This window comes from Phoca vitulina, unplaced genomic scaffold (genome assembly GCF_004348235.1).
Source record: "Phoca vitulina isolate PV1807 unplaced genomic scaffold, GSC_HSeal_1.0 scaffold12, whole genome shotgun sequence".
Taxonomy (NCBI): domain Eukaryota; kingdom Metazoa; phylum Chordata; class Mammalia; order Carnivora; family Phocidae; genus Phoca; species Phoca vitulina.
In genome coordinates this window covers 12,892,219-12,910,777 of record NW_022589715.1, presented here as the reverse complement: position 1 = coordinate 12,910,777, position 18,559 = coordinate 12,892,219, and the positions used below count along the sequence as shown (strand labels likewise).

At 36.3% G+C, this 18,559-nt stretch overlaps 1 protein-coding gene across 2 annotated transcripts in view; it reads right to left on the bottom strand.

Annotated features, from left to right (window-relative positions):
* Positions 1-18,559, bottom strand: part of LOC116636101 (charged multivesicular body protein 3) — a 110,493-nt gene that overhangs the window by 81,371 nt on the left and 10,563 nt on the right. The window contains exons 3-4 of one of the 2 annotated variants that reach the window (XM_032410510.1): positions 16,664-16,779; positions 7,783-10,987 (exon numbers count right to left, since the gene is read on the bottom strand). The exons of the other annotated variant lie outside the window; for it this stretch is intronic. Coding sequence (XP_032266401.1) covers positions 9,412-10,987; positions 16,664-16,779 — 1,692 coding nt within the window. The 3' untranslated portion in view covers positions 7,783-9,411. Of the gene's footprint in view, positions 1-7,782; positions 10,988-16,663; positions 16,780-18,559 lie in introns of those variants that run through there. 2 annotated transcript variants of the gene reach the window in all.

Sequence of the window (18,559 nt, the reverse complement as noted above, 5' to 3'; positions counted from 1 at the left end):
GCACTTGCTCTCTCTCAAATAAATAAATAAAGTCTTAAAAAAAAAACACAACAGTTTAAAAAAATCCCTCTCTTCTTCCCAAAAGGAAAGACACAGACTGAGAGAAAATATCTGCAATACATATATTTGACAAAGGACTTATATCCAGAATATATGAGGAACTCCTATAATTCAACAAAAAAAGACAAACAGCAACCCAATAGAAAAATGGGCAAAAGATTTCACAAAAGAGGTAATTCAAATGGCCAGTAAACATAGGACAAGGGTCTCAGCCTCATTAGTTGTTGGAGAAAGGCAAATTAAAATCACAAACAAATATCTCTATACACCCACCAGAATTTCAGAAATGAAAAAAATTATAACGTCAAATTTTAGCAAGAATGTAGAACAACTGGGACTCTCATATACTGCTGGGGAGGATACAAATTGATACAACTACTTTAGAAAACTGCCAGTGTCTACCAAAACTGAACATAGGCATACTAATTCAGAAATTCTACCCTCAACAAAAATGTGAACCGAAGTCACATACAAGAATGCTCATAGCGGTTCTATTTGCAATGGTCAGAAACTGGAAATAAGCTAAATGTCTATTTTAGTATATGTGCTGCCGAAGCGAGCACAAGCTAAATGTCTATTTTGATAGAATGGATAAACTGTGGTATGTTCAGATGATAGAACACTATGCAGTAATGAAAATGAACGAAGTACTGCTATACATAAGAGATTACACTCACAAATACAATTTTAAATGAAAGAAGCTATACACAAAATACAACATACTATAGGATTCCATTCACATATCATTCAAGAATAAGCAAAACTACCCCAGGATTTAAGAAGTTGTCATAGAGATTAAATTTGGGAAGGATGGTGAAAGTCGTGACAAGGAGGAAACCAGGGAAGGTTTCTACGATGTGACAGTTACTCTGTTTCTTGATATGGGTGATGGGTTATGTGAGTGTTGAGTTTATGAGAAATTAATAACCTGCACATTTAATATTTATATACTTTTATGGAGATGTATTGCCTTTCAGTAAAAACTTTAACTAAATGGAGAAAGGAATGTATTTTCCCTGAATGACTGGAAGTGGTTAAAGAAGGAATAGATGGAGAAGGTACTGTCCATTTGTTCCATCCTTCTCTTGTCCTACTTCTCCCTTTTTTAGATAATCAATAAAGTTATGAGACATCAAAAGCCTTTTTTGATTTCTACCTATGGTTCACCATTTGGGAATATTATTTCAGAAACACTAGTCCCGCGCTCAAACTATGTACTAATTCTCAGATAAACAAGCATCTTATAGCTAACACCACATTCTCCTGGACCAAGAACTCCAAGCTGTTTGAATAAACTCTAGGTCTGATTACCAGATTCTAAATAAAATGCATGTATTTTCCCAGAATGGGTTAATTACATATATTCCTCCTTAGCATTAAAGGAATATAACTGAATTAATTCCTGTAGTCTTTTTTAGCTGTCAGAAAACTCTGAAATGACGGGTCCTTTCTCCAATTTCTATATAACCCAGTCTGGTGCATATTATGCCGTAAGCGGTCTTTTACCTCTCAACCATTCCCCAGTCATGAAAATACAGTAGTCTGTGTAGATCTGCCCTGATTCAGTAACAGCAGAGAATGTGCTCAGTGGAAGTAGAAAAAAGCTGATCTCATGTCTCCCCTGTTCCCTGTTTTGGAGATAATTCAGGGTAACTGGATGAGTTGGTCGCTGAACTCATGAGGCTGGGCTTTAATACCTTACAGTTCACAGGTTTCCCTCTAAGTAAAAATCATGGTTAAATATGTGCCATTTTGATGAATAGATGTAGATATCATATTATATTTCAGAGTGAGGTTATATTAGAACTAGCTTTTTTTTAACAGATGAACTCCTGATTTCATTCTTCTTCCCATGGTGACGTGGGATGTATCCAAATCTGGGCATTCAGCACCTGTTATGGCTATATTGCCAGGTAACTGCATGATTTTCTGTGAATCCTGGCAGGTGGACTGTTTGTAGGTTTTTGCAAATGTAGCATGCCTTTTGTTAGATGATGAGTGTGCCAATTTATTCATGACAGGGACATCCACAACCTAAATTAAGGCAGAAGATTGGACAAAACACATTTGCTTCTGACACTCAGATTATATTATTTTAAACAGGAAAACAAACAGGAAAACTGTTAAGAATGACACACTTCTTTCTTTTTTCCTTCTCATCAGACAAGATAAAGTGCTTTTAAAGCAAAGCAATATACATCAAGTTTGGTCACCGTCCACCATGTTGATACTAACAAATAATTTGAACAATACTGCTTTAAAAGCCCAAAATATTGCTGTGTTTGGCAAGAGGGGTCTCTTACCCAAGCCTCTGGCAACAAAGCTGGGAGTCAGCTTGAGGCATTTTGTTCCAGAAACCTACTGTTTTAGCCACTTGACTCAGGAATTAAGTAAAACTAAATGGGGAGCATTTAAACAATAAAGACAAAAGCAGCCCTGAAAATACCAGAATTCTAACTTCTGTTTTGCTGGCCTGAAACCCAACTACTTTGTTTTTGTGAAAGGACTTCATAAAACCCCAAATAAGTTACCCATGTGGAAATATATCACCAGACCCTGCTTTATCAACAAATATGTGATGGTCTCAAAGTACATTCCCAAATGAGAAGAGCTCATAGAATTTTACCAACAGTAGTGAGGGTGACTAAATATACATTGTACATGAACATCATCTTTCTATTCTAGAACTGGCAGCATGTTATGGATAATTGGTGAGACTGCCAGGAGTTAACCTTTTATAAGGGAGGCAAGGAACAAGATTTCTCTCTTTCCCACCCCATCTCCCTAAATGGGTTTTCCAGGAAACAGAAACTTTTTACTTTGTTGAAACGTTTTAAGGTTTCAGAACATTTTAAAATTTAATAGTTTTAAAACTATTTTGAATATAATAAAATGAATTTTTCTGACTTCTTGTGCAAATGGCACTGGTAAAATGTTTTTCTGGACGAACACAAAATCGGTTGGTAAGATAGTGATATTCTCTCAGGAGACACTGTACTTACTGGCCACAAACTACTGTTTTGTGTTTGGGTCTTTTTTTTTTTTTTTCTTAATACCTTTTACCTCTAACTGTCAAACTACTGTAACTATGACTTCTTTGCCTGCCCTGCCTCTAATAGGATCTACCTCTTACTTCAAACTCTCTGTGTAGTTTCTATTCTATAGATTGGGAAGCTAAATCACCAAGCTCATTCAAGTTCTATGTAAAGTAAGAATAAATTCTGAGTAAGCATCTGTGTGATTCTTCATTCATTCAGTAGATGCTTATAAGAAAACACTAAGTGTCCATCAACAGATATATGGATAAAAATATGGTATATATTCCACTGTATTTGTACCACCGCATTGTATATACCACATATATGCAATGGAATATTATTCAGCCACAAGAAACAAGGAAATCTTGCCATCATTGACAACATGGATGGGTCTTGAGGGCATTATGCTAAGTAAGTTAGACAAAGACAAAAACCATACGATATCACTTATATGCGGAATCTACAAAAAAAAAAAAAAAAAAGACCAAAAAAGCCAAACTCATAGTAACAGAAAGTAGAAGGGTGGTTACCAGGGACTGGAGGGTGGGGGAAATGGGGAGATGTTTGTCAAAGAGTATAAACTTCCAGTGAGAAGATGAGTAAGTTTTGGGGATCTAATGCACAGCATTGTGATTAAAGTTAAAATATTGTATTTATTTACTTGAAAGTTGCTAAGAGAGTGGATCTTAAATGTTATTACAAATCATGTGATGTGATGGAGGTATTAGCTAATGCTACCATGGTCATCAAACTGCAATATATATCTATCAAGTCAACACATTGTACACCTTAAACTTACACAATATTATATGTCAATTTTATCTCAATAAAGTTGGAAAAAATAAATTAAAAAACAAACAAACAAAAAAAGAAAACCCTCAGGTAGTACCTGACCTTTGACATCTGTTTGGGTGCCTCTCTACTTTTAAGCTTATTTTTGTTCTTATTAGGTAAATATGTTATAAATTCAGTTAGGTATTGTCAATTCTAAGAGTGTGTTTTAAAACAGACTATAAATGAGAATATTCAAGCACCATTTGTTCAGCGTATAATATAAAGAACCTATCATTCCATCATCACATAAACTAAGAGAACTTGACAGTAACAAGTACACCATTTAGCATCAGCATAAAGGATAATGTAATTTTGACAAAAGACTATTCCTATTGTCTTTTCCACAAATGCACTTATTTCTAAGTGAAAATATGGTAGAGAGACTTGAACAAGATAGAATCTTATCCAGAGGTTTTAAAGAATCCACCACAGCTTTGACTTGCTGACGTCATCTTTTAAGAAAGTATTTGGGTACGTTTAGGTGGAGCAAACACACTGTTACCCCCACCACTCCTCCTTAAGCCTATTTCACTGGGCCCTGAAGACGTTCAGATTTGGAAGCTGTGTCCTAGTCATACCTTTAACTACCTTGGTTGTCCTGAATTTCGATCACCTATTAAGTGGGGATTCCTTCTTGTCCACCTGTTGCACAGGGATGATTTATTATATACGAATCAATAAAAACTTTGGGTGAGAAGATGGCACAAAAAATTAAGCAAAGAGATTGCCTAAATTGAACATTAATCAGTATACTTAAATTTTGGCAACAAGAACAAGAATAGAATGGTTAAAAGATGATTCAAAATGTCATTTTAACAATTAAATTTCCATTCTTTCTTCTCTAAATTTTAATCAAATCCAATAGCAAAAAGGACCCAACACTTCTGCTACCTTTTGTCCCTTGGATAGTTTTTTTTTTTTTTTAAAGATTTTATTTACTTATTTGACAGAGAGAGACACAGCGAGAGAGGGAACAGAAGCAGCGGGAGTAGGAGAGGGAGAAGCAGGCTTCCCGCTGAGCAGGGAACCCGATGCGGGGCTTGATCTCAGGACTCTGGGATCATGACCTGAGCCGAAGGCAGATGCCTAATGACTGAGCCACCCAGGCGCCCCTGTCCCTTGGATAGTTTTAAGTAATAATAAAATGGTCAAGGGGAAAAAACGTGGGAGCAAAGAGAAAGACTACATGAATAATCTTCCAGGCTCCCAAATAATCTGGAGATGAAAAGAGGTATGGGACTACACACACAAAAATAATAAAATAATAATAATAATAATAATATTTTTGTCTTGGAGCAGGCCATAAATACCGAGGTCTTTGTCAGTACTAATGGGTACTAAAAATATAATTTATCTTTTCTACCTACATTAGATGGGTGGTAAAAAGTTTGGTAAAGGGCAAAATTAAAATAGATTTTTAAAATTCAAGCCAATAATTACTTACTGAATGTTGACTCTGGGTCTAATATGTTAAGGATGTAACAGTAGATTATAGCATTAATCCTGCCCTCAGGGATCTCTTATCCTTAAAGAAAGACTTACACAAAAACATGAGAGAAGACTGTAGAAAAACTTTTGAACAGAACACAATCATGTATCCTACTATTACAGTTAACCAGCGTTCAGTAACTACAAAGCCCACATACTTGGAAAATTTAGTTCATTAAATTCAATAGGTTGCTCTACGAATTCGAACTTTCTTTTTAAACACAGTTCAAGTTTAGAGTCTGTCAACCTTGAATATTTCCTTCAATTCTCCACCTCCAGGAAAATCTGACAAAAGTATTATTTGCTATGCTTAACAATTAAGGGATGAGTCAAACTTCCCTGGAGACCTGACCCTCTGGCAATTATTTCCTCCCCAATTTCATTGTATTATTTTTACTAGGTTTCTAACATTCAAAATGTATATCTATTTTATGCCCTGCACTGTGGATATTTAGATGACTAGTGCACAGGTGCTACCTTAAAGTAGTTCACCCAATGGGGTGCCTGGGTGGCTCAGTTGGTTAAGCGACTGCCTTCGGCTCGGGTCATGATCCCAGGGTCCTGGGATTGAGCCCCGCATCGGGCTCCCTGCTCAGCTGGAAGCCTGCTTCTCCCTCTCCCACTCCCCCTACTTGTGTTCCCCCTCACGCTCTCTCTGTCAATTAAATAAATAAATAAAATCTTTAAAAAAAAAAAAAAAGTAGTTCACCCAAAAGACGCACATGCATGGTTTCAATACAATGCAGTTAAGTATGACAGACGTGTGCAAGGTATCAGTGGGATGTAAGAAGGGCATGTATCAAGAAAGGGCAAGATATCACTAAGATTAGAAGAAGGGCACATATCAATCTGCTCCATTGTTGGTGATACTAAGTTTGCTCACTTGAGTAAGATGACAGCTGCCTGAGCTTTCAGTATAGATATCTTTGTCTCCTTATAAGCCTGGTGGGGAAGGAAAAGATGGGTAGGAGGGTGTAGAATTTCTGGATGAAGTGGGATCTAGCCAGACAAACCAGAGAAGGGATGAGAACACTAGGTAGAGGTGAGAGCACCAAGCTGAGAAAAACTAGAGCATGGGCCTGGAGAGATAAGCAGTCCAGAGTGTGATGATGTCTCTAAGAAGTCACCCAGGAAGATTATGAAGGGCCTTGAAAGCTGGTTGTAAGGAGATTGTGGGTTATCTTCTAGGGTAGTAGTCTCCAAAGTGTGATGTGTGTGCCCTAGGATGGAGAAATTTTAATTGTCTTTTAAAATGTCTATACTTTTGTGTACATTTCATAATGGGACAATATTATGGGTCTATGACCCATTGACTGAAATCAGGACCCTAAGAGGACTGGGGCTAGGGGAGAAAATGAAAAGCTGTTTTACTAAGTACTGAAATGCACCCAGGAGAAGCTGTTCAGCAGATGGCTGAATATAAAACTGGAGACCTGGGGAGGGGACTTTGGCCATGTAGACTGGGGACATCCACTGAAAACATGAAAGAGCAGTGAACCAACGGCAGAACTCTAGGACATGATTACCTTTTTTCAAAAGGAAAATTAAAAGCACAAGGAGCAGTGTTTGCATTTTTATTTAAAAATTTAAAAGAGCTCTCAAATATTAATAGCTGGTCCTTAATATTTTCATTAATGTATGAAAATGAGGCTCCGTCTACCATGAAACAAAAAAAAAGAAAGTTTCTGCTAGTAACCCAGCAGTAATTCAGAGTAAGAAAATTATATTTTCTTACCATTTTGGGAGGCAGTCAAGAAAAGATTTTAAAAGTGCACCATGAAACTCAGACCTGATCACAGTGCTGGGCCAGAGAAAATACAAAGTGAGCTTGGAACACCTTGTGTCAAAAAGCAAGCGCTTCAAGATTGAAAGGGATATATCAATAGCACAGAAGAGCCTAGAGGGGCTCCCACTTACCAAATTTGGGATTCAGGAATCAAAAAGAATAATGAATTTTAACACATTGAATATAAAAAGACAGTAAGTCCAGTAATATTCAAAGTATGTGAGAAAGAAAAATGGAAACATAGCTGTTCTTCACACACAAACACACACACACACACACACACACAAATGCCAGCTAAAAAATGTAGAATGAAGGATGCAATTAGAGAATCCCCACGTTATGGGGCGCCTGGGTGGCTCAGTCGGTTGAGCATCTGACTCTTGATTTCAGCTCAGGTCATGATCTCAGGGTCGTGGGACTGAGCCCTGAGTCAGGCTCCACGCTCAGCGGGGAGTCTGCTTGAGATTCCCTCTCTCCCTCTCCCTCTGCCCCTACTGACCCCACCCCATCCCTGCCCCCACGCTCAGTCTCTAAATCAACCATTCTTAAAAAAAAAAGAAGAAGAAAAAAAAAAGAAAATCGCCATGGTACAACTCCTATTTAATAACTGATTTAGACTAATAATCATCAGTGGATGTTAAAACCATTGGGTTACTAACATAACACTGAATGTTAACTATACTGGAATAAAAATTAAAAAAAAAACTGGATATTCACATGGCCTCACAGGTTCCCTCTTAAGTGAAAAAGTATCTTACAATGGAAAGATATTACTTTAACCAAATTTAGCTTCACCAATGATGGGACAAACTGATACAAAATGTCTTCTGATGTCATACAAACGGGAGGTAGATACCACCCAGGCAATATTAATTTAAATCTAATCATGAGGAAACAGACAAATCCAGAATGTAGAACATTCTATAAGCCAACTAGCCTGTACTCTTCAAAAATTTATCAGGAAAGACTTAAAAAAAAAAAAAAAAAGGCAGGGAACTGCTTTTAGAGAGAAGGATGAAAGGAAGAAGCCCAAACCCAATGCATGAACCTTGCCTGAGGTTCACAATAAAAATAAAATGAAAACATATAGAGGATATTTTGGAAGCAAGTGGGAAGAAGGGATTGGATATTAAATATTACTGAGTCAATGTTAATAAATTTCTTGGGTGTGATAATGGTATGGTGGTTATGTAAAAAGAAGTTCTTGTTCTTAGGAGATACATGGTGATATATTCAGTGGTAAAGAAGAATCAGGGTGACTAAAATTTATTTTCAAAGGGATCAGCAACAAACAAACAAAAAACAAACCAGAGAAAAGAAAAAAGATAAATATACACATAGAGAAGATAAAGCAAAGGTAACAAAATATCAACACTTGGTGAATTAGAGAAATGGATGTTCACTGTACTGCTTCCAATTTTTCTGTAGTTTTTTAATTTTTCAAAATCAAAGTTAGGAAAAACATAAGTAATCAACATGTGGCTAATATGGTATAGTTGATTTTACTTAGATTAATATACTACTCATAAACGACTTAATACTTAAAAAAAAGAGCCCACCATGAAATTCCTTCCCATCAACGCTAACCAAGCTAAGAGGCTGACTAATGTCACCTCTGACTAGTATAAGCAACATAATTTATCTTTTTGTTTTTCCTCATGAGTCAAGGATTCCATTTGACTTACCTGTGAAATTAACAAACCAGCAAAACACCTATAGCATTCAGTCACCTCATCAAAAACAATTTAACATTGGAAAAGCTGTAATCGTCTGGTTTTAAAATAATTTATTTCATAGGTCTGTTTTAATTTCATGTCTCAGAGCATACATTATTTAACCAAGAGGTGCTGGACAGAGATTGTAAAAAGGGAGGAAACATTTAGGATAAGAAACTGCCTCAATTCCATTAGAATTTGATCCTACCTCGTAAAGTCTTGCTAGGATAAATTTCTATCATACTTCTTTTGTGCTTACAAAAAACATTAACTTCTGAATTTCCCATGTTGTAAATAAAAATTTTTACAATTAAGTATGCATTCAATTGACACACAAGGCAACCAAGTAATTATCAACATTAGCATAATGTGTATTTCCTGTCACTGCACTAACATTAAACTAAACTTCAAACCACAAAAACATTGTGACTAACATTAAAAAGGCAAGCTGTAAGATACTCAAAGCTTATAAAGGACAAATTGCACATGGTTAAGATGGGACATCACTTGACAAGAGCTGGTGTTGTGCATATGGCTGCTTTTTTTTATAAGAAGGCCACCGGCAAACAGGGCAACAGTGTCGGCCCCCAGCCAACCACATCACAATGCAATTCTGATGGAACACATGACCACAAGGCAACCCCATTAGCAAACATCCATTTTCAAAATTCTCTAGGCAAACAACACATTCAGTACAGTGCAGCATATCAGCAGGCCAAGCTAACCAATCAGGTTCCATATCTTCATTAGCATTATATGATCCATATGACCTCCCCTTCCTTTCATATGGGCTGGTCTGACAATATTTATTGGCACATGAACAAGCCTCAGCATCACAGTGACTTGCTCTTCCTGGAGAATTGTGAACTATGCTTTGTTTATCTTCAAATACTTCCTTTTCACTGCTAAAAGTGTCTGTGCTCTCGCTGTCTGAGTCATTTTCAATATCTTGAGAACCCTCCGACATTTCCTCTTCAGACTGGACTCCAAGACATTTAAATCGCCACATTGGCAAATTTTTTATATAATCAGTTGGTATCAGAGGGTGAAGCCAAAGGTCAGGGAAAGCTAACCGCTCCAAGAATAAGTCAGGGTCTTCGTCCCAATCAGATTCTACAGGAAAGTTCTGAAAAGAAGCAATCGGGTGGAAGAGGTAGCTGGTGTACCAGTCCCACAGACTTGATAACCATTCTAAGTTATTGGCATTGACTTCATCATTGTTGTTGTTGCGCCGTCTCTTCTTCTCAAAGTAATCGATTAGTAAACCATGTCCAAGGTACGTACTGAGAAACAGGGCCGGGTGTGAAGAATAGAACATCCAGTCTGCCCTTACCCATGAAGCCAGTGTGGTTGTATTGGAATATCGCAACAATTTTAAGCTATATTCATAAAAGCTATCTAAGTAAGGGAGCTGTAAAAAGCCCAACACAGGTAGCCAGGAAATAATTAATAGAGAATTATATGTCCCTAAAGTGCTTATGAGAACCACAAATCGCTTTATGGTTGCTCCTTGTGTGATAAATAAGTCCATCCAAGCCATAAGATTAACTAGAACCAAGCTCAAAACAAACAGATCATTTACTTCAGGTTGCAATGAGCGCAAAAATGAATCCATGGCCTGAAGGGATATAAATTCACCTGTGTGGTTTCCGTATCTGTAAATTCCTTCAGGAGTTCTAAGAATGTATGATGGCATGTTATATACACCAATATCTGTCATGTAACTCTTGTTGTCCCAATTTTCCACATTAACAAAAATAAACTCAACTCTTCCGGTAAACTTTATACTTAGTGCAGAGAAGAAAGCTGGGGGTTGGTCAAGGTTTGCAAATAGGTATATTTTTACCCAATACTGATCACTTTTATTCCATTCTTCTTTCAAATGTTCAGCATTATAAATGGTTTTGATCCGAGAAGCTGCATGAGCAGTTATCCACTTAAAAATGTGTTCTACTTCAATTTTGCGTCCACTATATTCTTTAAGCATGACTTTCCCTTTAGAAGTGCTCGTTTGTGGGACAGACATAATGAGTGTGGATCGTACCCAGCCTCTTCTCCTGCAGTATCTGTAAGAGAGTAAACTGTAAGTAAAAGGTAGGCTCATGGATGAGCTAGCTTGCTCATCTTCACTGTTGCACAATTTGTTTCCCCCTAACAAATTTCTTTGGCACTGAAAGATACTCTCTCCTCAAAACCAAATAACCTCCAAATAATCAAAAGTAATACCAATACCTGGCAGTCGTACAAGAACAAAAGCAAGCTCTCTTTTTGTAGTTTTGTTTCATATCTCTGTCTTTTTTTTTTTTTAAAGAAAAGGCTTTAGTCAAGGAAATCAGCAAATACTTCAGCATCTATTATGTACCTACTACTTCATTATGTGCTTATAAGATCCAAAAGAAAGAAAATAATTCCTGCTCACAAGGAATTTAAAATCCTATTAAGGAAACAAAACAGAAGTATAAAACCATATATATTAATTACTAAATAACAAAAAAGAAGTTCAAAAAAAAGGAATATCACTGAGAGTTTGAGCTGGTGAAGATTTCCTGAAAGGTTTGGGAACTGAATGAGGTCTTGAAGGTGGTTAGATTCAAATGGGCAAAGAAGAGAGAATAGATTATCCTACATGCTGAGTCCCTGACTTGAATGCAAGTACCTTGAGCGTAGGTGCCATGCTGTACCCATTTATTAACCCAAGCACCTACCCAATACCTGATGCACACAGGCACGGTTACAAAGTAATCCATACAAAAGCTCACCTAAGAAAGAGCAAGTCCCATACTTATTTGTATTCTTTCATCTCCTTAATGAAGATCATGAAGAAGAGTATTTAATACAGATGAAACAAAGTAAGTTTTCAGATTAAGAAGAGATTCAGTTAGAGGGTAGGTAAGTATAGAAGAATTTAAAATTCAATCATTTGTTTAGATTTTTTTTAAAAAGATTTTATTTATTCACTTGAGAGAGAGAGCAAGAGCAAGAGAGAGCATGAGCGGGGTGAGAGGCAGAGGGAGAAGCAGGCTCTCCACTGAGCAGGCAGCCTGATGCGGGGCTCGATCCCAGGACCCGGGATCATGAGCTGAAGGCAGACGCTTAACAGACTGAGCCACCCAGATGCCCCCATTTATTTAGATTTAACCAGTGTGGTCATGACTCCAATCCTTTTGGAAATGGACAAGTTCTTGCTATATTATTTGTGACATCACTCTCCCCCTAAAAAACTAGATGAGAAATGAAATACTGAAAAATAAAAAGTTGTTGTATGACAGTGGAGAGATTGTAAGTGCAACATTTCCCTTTTTTTAAAAAAGTATTTTTTTTCCAAAAACCTACCATGTGGAGTTTTATGATATGTAAATTTACCTCAATAAATTTACCTCAATAAAGATGGAAAAAAGAAAATCTACCATGCAGGCACATTTTGTTCGTTACAGATTTGTAAATGGATGGTAACAAATGTTCAATTTCTTATTTTGCTATTCAAAATATAAAAATCATAAAATCCTAAGTGTTATGCTTTACTTAGTAAACATGGATTGTGTGTGTGTGTGTGTGTTTTTGTGTGTGTATAAATACATATTTTAAGTTTTATTTATTTCAAGTAATCTCTACACCCAATGTGGGGCTTGAATTCACAACCCCAAGATCAAGAGTCGCATGTTCCTCTGACTGAGCCAGCCAGGTGTCCCAGCATGGACTATATTTTATTTAAATAAGCACATTACACATTTATATGATCAGATTGAAAGTCTCAACATAGGTCATATGGCTTTATAATGATAATACAATTAGTTGTATCTCAGGAATTTTGTGATGTAACTTCAGATAAATCAAGATAGCATGTTATGTCATAAAGACAAAGTTAGTAACAACTCTGAGAAACTATCTGGGTGACTCGGAATCACAGACCATGATTCAGCTTCTTGCTGAGTTGATTTGCTTCCTTAACAGCGTAGATTCCACTAATATCAATATTGCTTTAAGTGAAATGGTTTGAGAATTATGAATTCCTACAAAGACAGTATCTTTAAACCCTTAACACTGTATTTGTATAATGCAAAGTAATAACTCATTGACATGAATTCTATTTTTACCCTCCACCCCCAAAAGCAACAAGTCAAATAGATAATTGCCTTATTTACACCTTAAATTTCTTTAAGTAGCTTTAATTTTTAAACTTCATATGATACTTGTGATGACACATTTCTACTCTTGATCATTCTTTTATCTTTCTATAACTACCTCAGAGAATATTGGCTTCTGAGTTGTGCCGTAAATTAAATGCCAATCTTTCTAACAGAAAACTTTACTGTGTAAAACAGGCAAAGAGGGTCTTAGTGCATACTTTTCTTCATGTAAGAAAACAAATGTATCATGTGCTTTCTTTTCAGTTTACAGTTAGGTGATAGCTTTAAGGTTTAACCTTCCACACTGGTAATACCATGAAAATAACCTAAACCTTTTGAGATCTCAGAGAATTTGAAGACTAAAAATGATAGAAAACATGTTTAGTGAGTTTGTTACTCCAGTTTCTTGTGTGACATTCAGTACTTAAAAAGAAACCTTAGTACTTCTGTTTACGTAATGTGGTTTCTTCAGAGGTTATTGGCCTCGTTGGCCTTCCAGGCCTGCTCTCCAATCTCCCCTTCACTTTCCCTTCTCTGTTTATTCCACGGGCCCTCTACCCTTTTACTCTCACCATAAGCCCTCCTGACCCACTTGCCACTCAGCTCCTGCAATTACAATGTTTTCCATCTGCTCTTTACTATCCCCCACCTCTCTAATTCCTTAAATACACATCCCACCATGTTTTCTACTTTCTCAAAGAAAAGAAAGAGAATAGACATACCAGAGGGCTTTTTAGCCCTGTAAGCTATATTGCTTGGTTGGGGAATGAGAGAAATTAGGGCCAGGCAAGCTGAGTATGCGGGGAAAGAAATTAAAACTGTTGCCCAACAGAGTCAGGTGCTGCCCAGAGGTGGTGGTCCTGAATATTCTTAGGGGAGCTAACCAAGTCAGGAAAGTACTGCTGTACAATGTGACCAGCACATCGGAGGAGGCTGCCCAGAGGCCACCCCAGAGAAGGAACTCTGGTAAAGAAAGCAATATAAACAGTGGAGTAGAGAGTCTGGTGTTTCTAAAAATGTGAAATCAAGATGATGACTCAATTATTCAACATACGATTAAAACACTTGCTGAAAAACACTATTCCCTGCCCAGTTACACCCTGCATTGACATTCCTTTTTTCTTTTTTTTTTTTTTTTTTTTTAAAGTAGGCTCCATACCCAACATGGAGCCCAATGCAGGGCTTGAACTCACAACCCTGAGATCAAGACCTGAACTGAGATCAACAGTTGGACACTTAACCAACTGAGCCACCCAGGAGCCCCTGCATTGACATTCTGAACACACTTTTCTGTATCTATTTTGTTCTTCTATATCTCCAAAATCCTCAAAAGAAGAAAAAAAATGATCCTGACTAAGCACAGCTGCTATGGCAAGAATAGTTCTTACTTTAGTTGTAAGACCTTCCCAATAAAAGGAAACATGAATATGATGATATTGAAACTGATATGAGTAACTATGCATCAAAATCTTCACCTTTGTGATGAAAATGAAGGTGAAGTAAAAGTGTTTTTTAAAAAGATTTTATTTATTTACTTGAGAGAGAGAGAGAGAGAGAGACCATACATGCGTAAGCAGAGGGAGGAGAAGGAGGAGAGGGAGAGGCAGAGAATCCCAAGCAGGCTCTGCGTTTAGCACAGAGCCTAACCCAGGGCTCGATCTCATGATCCATGAGATCATGACCTGAGCAGAAATCACAAGTCAGATGCTTAACTGACTGAGCCACCCAGGCGCCCCTAAAAGTGTTTTAGTAACAAAAAATAATAGCTGCAATCAACAAAAAAAATCAAAATTTGCTAAAAAATGACCGTTCCATCATAAATAAAAGGTGAGATTATTTGAAGATGAAGGATTTAGAGGAAAATAAATGGCAGTTGCTTATATGTATCTCTTTACCATTCTTCAGCTGGTATAGACTCAGAGTTTTTCCAAAGAAAAGCTAGAAAAATTTGCATTAAAATCTGCTAGACTCAATTATGATACTTCTGATGCATCTTGCTTTATAAGATTACACCAAAAGAAGTCAAACACTACTATTTCCTTTAGTTTTTCATGTTAATAGATTATCATTTTCTGTTTTGCTTAGTTTATTTTTGAATTCTTAATGTTATGTAACAATTTATATTAGACTGTAATATGTGTTTAACCTTTATGTTTTGTAAATTTATTTTTACTTGATATTTTCTAATATATTTATAAGTTACAGTATTGAAATGTATTAATTAGTTCACAGATTTTTTACAAAATCAATTCTGAATATTTTTCAAAAAAATAGTGATACTGACTTTTGGCATTACCTGAAAAAAAAATCAAAATATTGGCATTATCATTTGTTCTGATATTGCAATCACTAGTAAGGGAGAGAAAGATCTTTCACTCCGAGTCTATTTGGGAATGATGGGATCACACCAAATGCAATTGTCTTTGATAAACAAAGGACAAAAATAACAACGATTTCCTTTTCATTAGAACATTAACACTAAGGCTGTTTTGGACATTTCAACAAAAGGCATTAGAATATGATCAAGATTTTATGGTGAAGAGAATGTGAATTTTGTGGGTAGATGAGGAGACTGTGAGTTAGTAGATACAAGAACTTTCCTTCTTATCTCCAACTCTTAGGGGATTCTACACCTTAGGGTGTGGATCACACCCTATAATACCAGCAAAACAATCTTGAGGTAAAATAAAGCAAACATGGGCTTAAAGAAGAAAGGAAAATCTGATGTTTAACAGTTTAGGAGGGCTTTCTACCACTAATGGGCTTCCCATTGGGGCCACATATAAGGCACATAGATAAGTCAGGTGTATTTCTTGCCTTAGAAACTACCTAATGTTGTGAGGTTTTCTACATATACATCATATGCCCCCTCCTCAGCACTAAACAGAACATGCTGTACATGCTAATCTTTTATGAACTATTTGCTGAAAGAGTAATTAAATGAATGAATGTATGTAAGTTAAAACTTGATGGCACTAGAAGTTGAAATAAAAAGCATTTCAAAGAAATAACTTAATAATGAAACAAGAAATAACACAACAGATGAAATACTGGAGATGACAAAAGAAAAGAGAAATGCCTGCAAGGATTGTCTGAGAAAATGGGAAAACAAAACAAAACACAACAGTAAAGAACAGAAAAAGGAAAGGTAGAAAGGGTATCTGTCTGATTAAAGAAAAAAAGAATGAAATCTGAATTTGGACATTGGGTTTACAGAAAAGGACACATCTAGGGGTAGGGCAGATGGAAATGAGTGTCCTCATGCAAACTACAGGTCAGAATTATGACAAAAGATTTCAATCAGTACAAAGCTATAAATGTGCTACAGTCTTTTTGGGAAGAAAATTGAAACCAAAAGGACTAAAGACATACTCAAGAGTCACCCCCACTAGAAAGAATATAGAAGAATGGGATAGAGAGAGAAAGTCATCTCAGAAGGAAAGTAAGTAACTGCCAGTTTATCTATCAAAAACTATTAATCAAGCACCTGTGTAACTAACAGTGTGCTAAACATAATTAGCTTTCAGTTCAAATAGGCTTCTAATATCATTATCTTCATTAGTTAAAACAATTCTGGTCAGAACTCAAATTCTAAGAATTGCCTAATCAACTCACCTGGGGTCACTGGAACAATTAAAAGTGCCTGTTCGTATTCCAAATCTTGACACCTTTTTCACCATTTTCTCCCAGTGGATTTTACCAACCAAGGGACTTCTGTCATTTGCTATGACCTATTTGCCCAGAAAAAAACAAACAAACAGAAACTTTAATTACCTAAAATGAAGTCAAACCAACCAGTTATTATCTATAATACATCTTTATCTTTTGCAAAAAGATTCTGTTCCCAGTTATATTACCACTGCAATTCTCGTAGAAGGAACAACTGCCCAACTGAAAAGGCTTAAAACACTGAATACAGTGCATTAAATTTCCACACTCTGTGGCAGTTACATCGAGGGGAATCAAAACCATATTAAAAAGCTAGCCACATTCTCCACCCTGTAGGCCTATTCTCTAGAAATAAGTTACACAGGAAGAAAATGGCCTTTGGAGGCATTTCTATGCTCCAAAAATTTTAAACAATAATGTAAATAAAGCTTCCTAGAAATTATCACATGTGGGTTCAATGAGTTCAAATTTCACTTTTTAAAAATATAATTATGGAGCCAAGAGTCAAACATATGTTTTCTATTAAACTATGCTTTAACTAAATGAATACTCTTACTTCAAAGGCTTTTTCTTAACAATCATGAAAAGGATCTAACATATAAAAAAAAAGTTACCATAATGAATTCTACACTCTTGAACTTCTACTTCAAACTTGCAAATAGCTTTCAAACACAACCAAGATTGGGAGAAGTAAAAGATTTTTTAAAAAATAAAAGGAAAAAGGAAAACTGTAAGTTAACCTTCAAAATGTGTCATGGCTTCTTAGCCTTTCTAATCGTTAACACCTTTTCCTTTTATTCCCTAATCGTTCTGCTCTGAATGAAGGCAGGACTTCAACAGACATACCAGTAAAAAACAAAATTATATGTTAAAAACAAAAACACAAAAACAACTAAATGGGAACTTAAAGGAAAGCCAAAATGTCTAAAGTCTTCATGAAACCATCTGTTTGATTTATTTTAAACCTAGGGTATATAGGCCAAGTTTATTTTCACAAAGGCTATGTAACTGATGTTATCTATTCAAAATTACAACACTATACTCTGGGGTCCTTTCTGGGAAGAAGGGCCATTTTCATGTTCACAAAGCCTCCAGGAAATGAAATCCCAGGTGTGTGTGTGAAATGAGTGCCAATATGTACCCCTGGGAGACACAAGAGTGGTATAGCTACCTCATTGTGGCCCCTCTGCTGGGAAGCCTAATAAATTTCAAGGATAGCAGAAAGAGAGCATGTGGTGGTGACAAATGACTTGAAATTCACTTTATGTCCACTAACCCCTGCCATATACCATTGCTACCATCATCCCCACATCTATAGAGACATACATGCTACATGTAACATTTTGTAAGAACTCTGATGCTTCATAAATACATAAACGCATACACAATTGAAAGCATTAAACAAATGGTTTTGATGTGCTTTTTAAAAAAATTTTTATTTTATTATGTTATGTTAATCACCATACATTACATCATTAGTTTTTGATGTAGTGTTCCATGATTCATTGTGTGCTTTTTAGTGAAAATAAGGACCTTATTGAGGGAGACACGAATTATTTATTCAAATGCTCAGATGGTGGAGGTAACCAGGAAGAGGGCAATCTGAGGATATGAAAGCTCTTTCTGAGGAGGTTCACGCCAGTTACGTTACCCACTAAGTCCTTAGCTCTCATTTTTCCATGGTCCAAAAGGGTTGGATATATTTTATCTGAATAATCAGGAAGAAAAAGCAGGGCAAGCATTTCTTTTCTTTTTCCCCCTACTACTCAAGAGTCAATATGGTAGTTCTTGTTTCCATCAAGTAATCAAAGAAATCTTGACTTATTTTTCAGATTAGAGAAG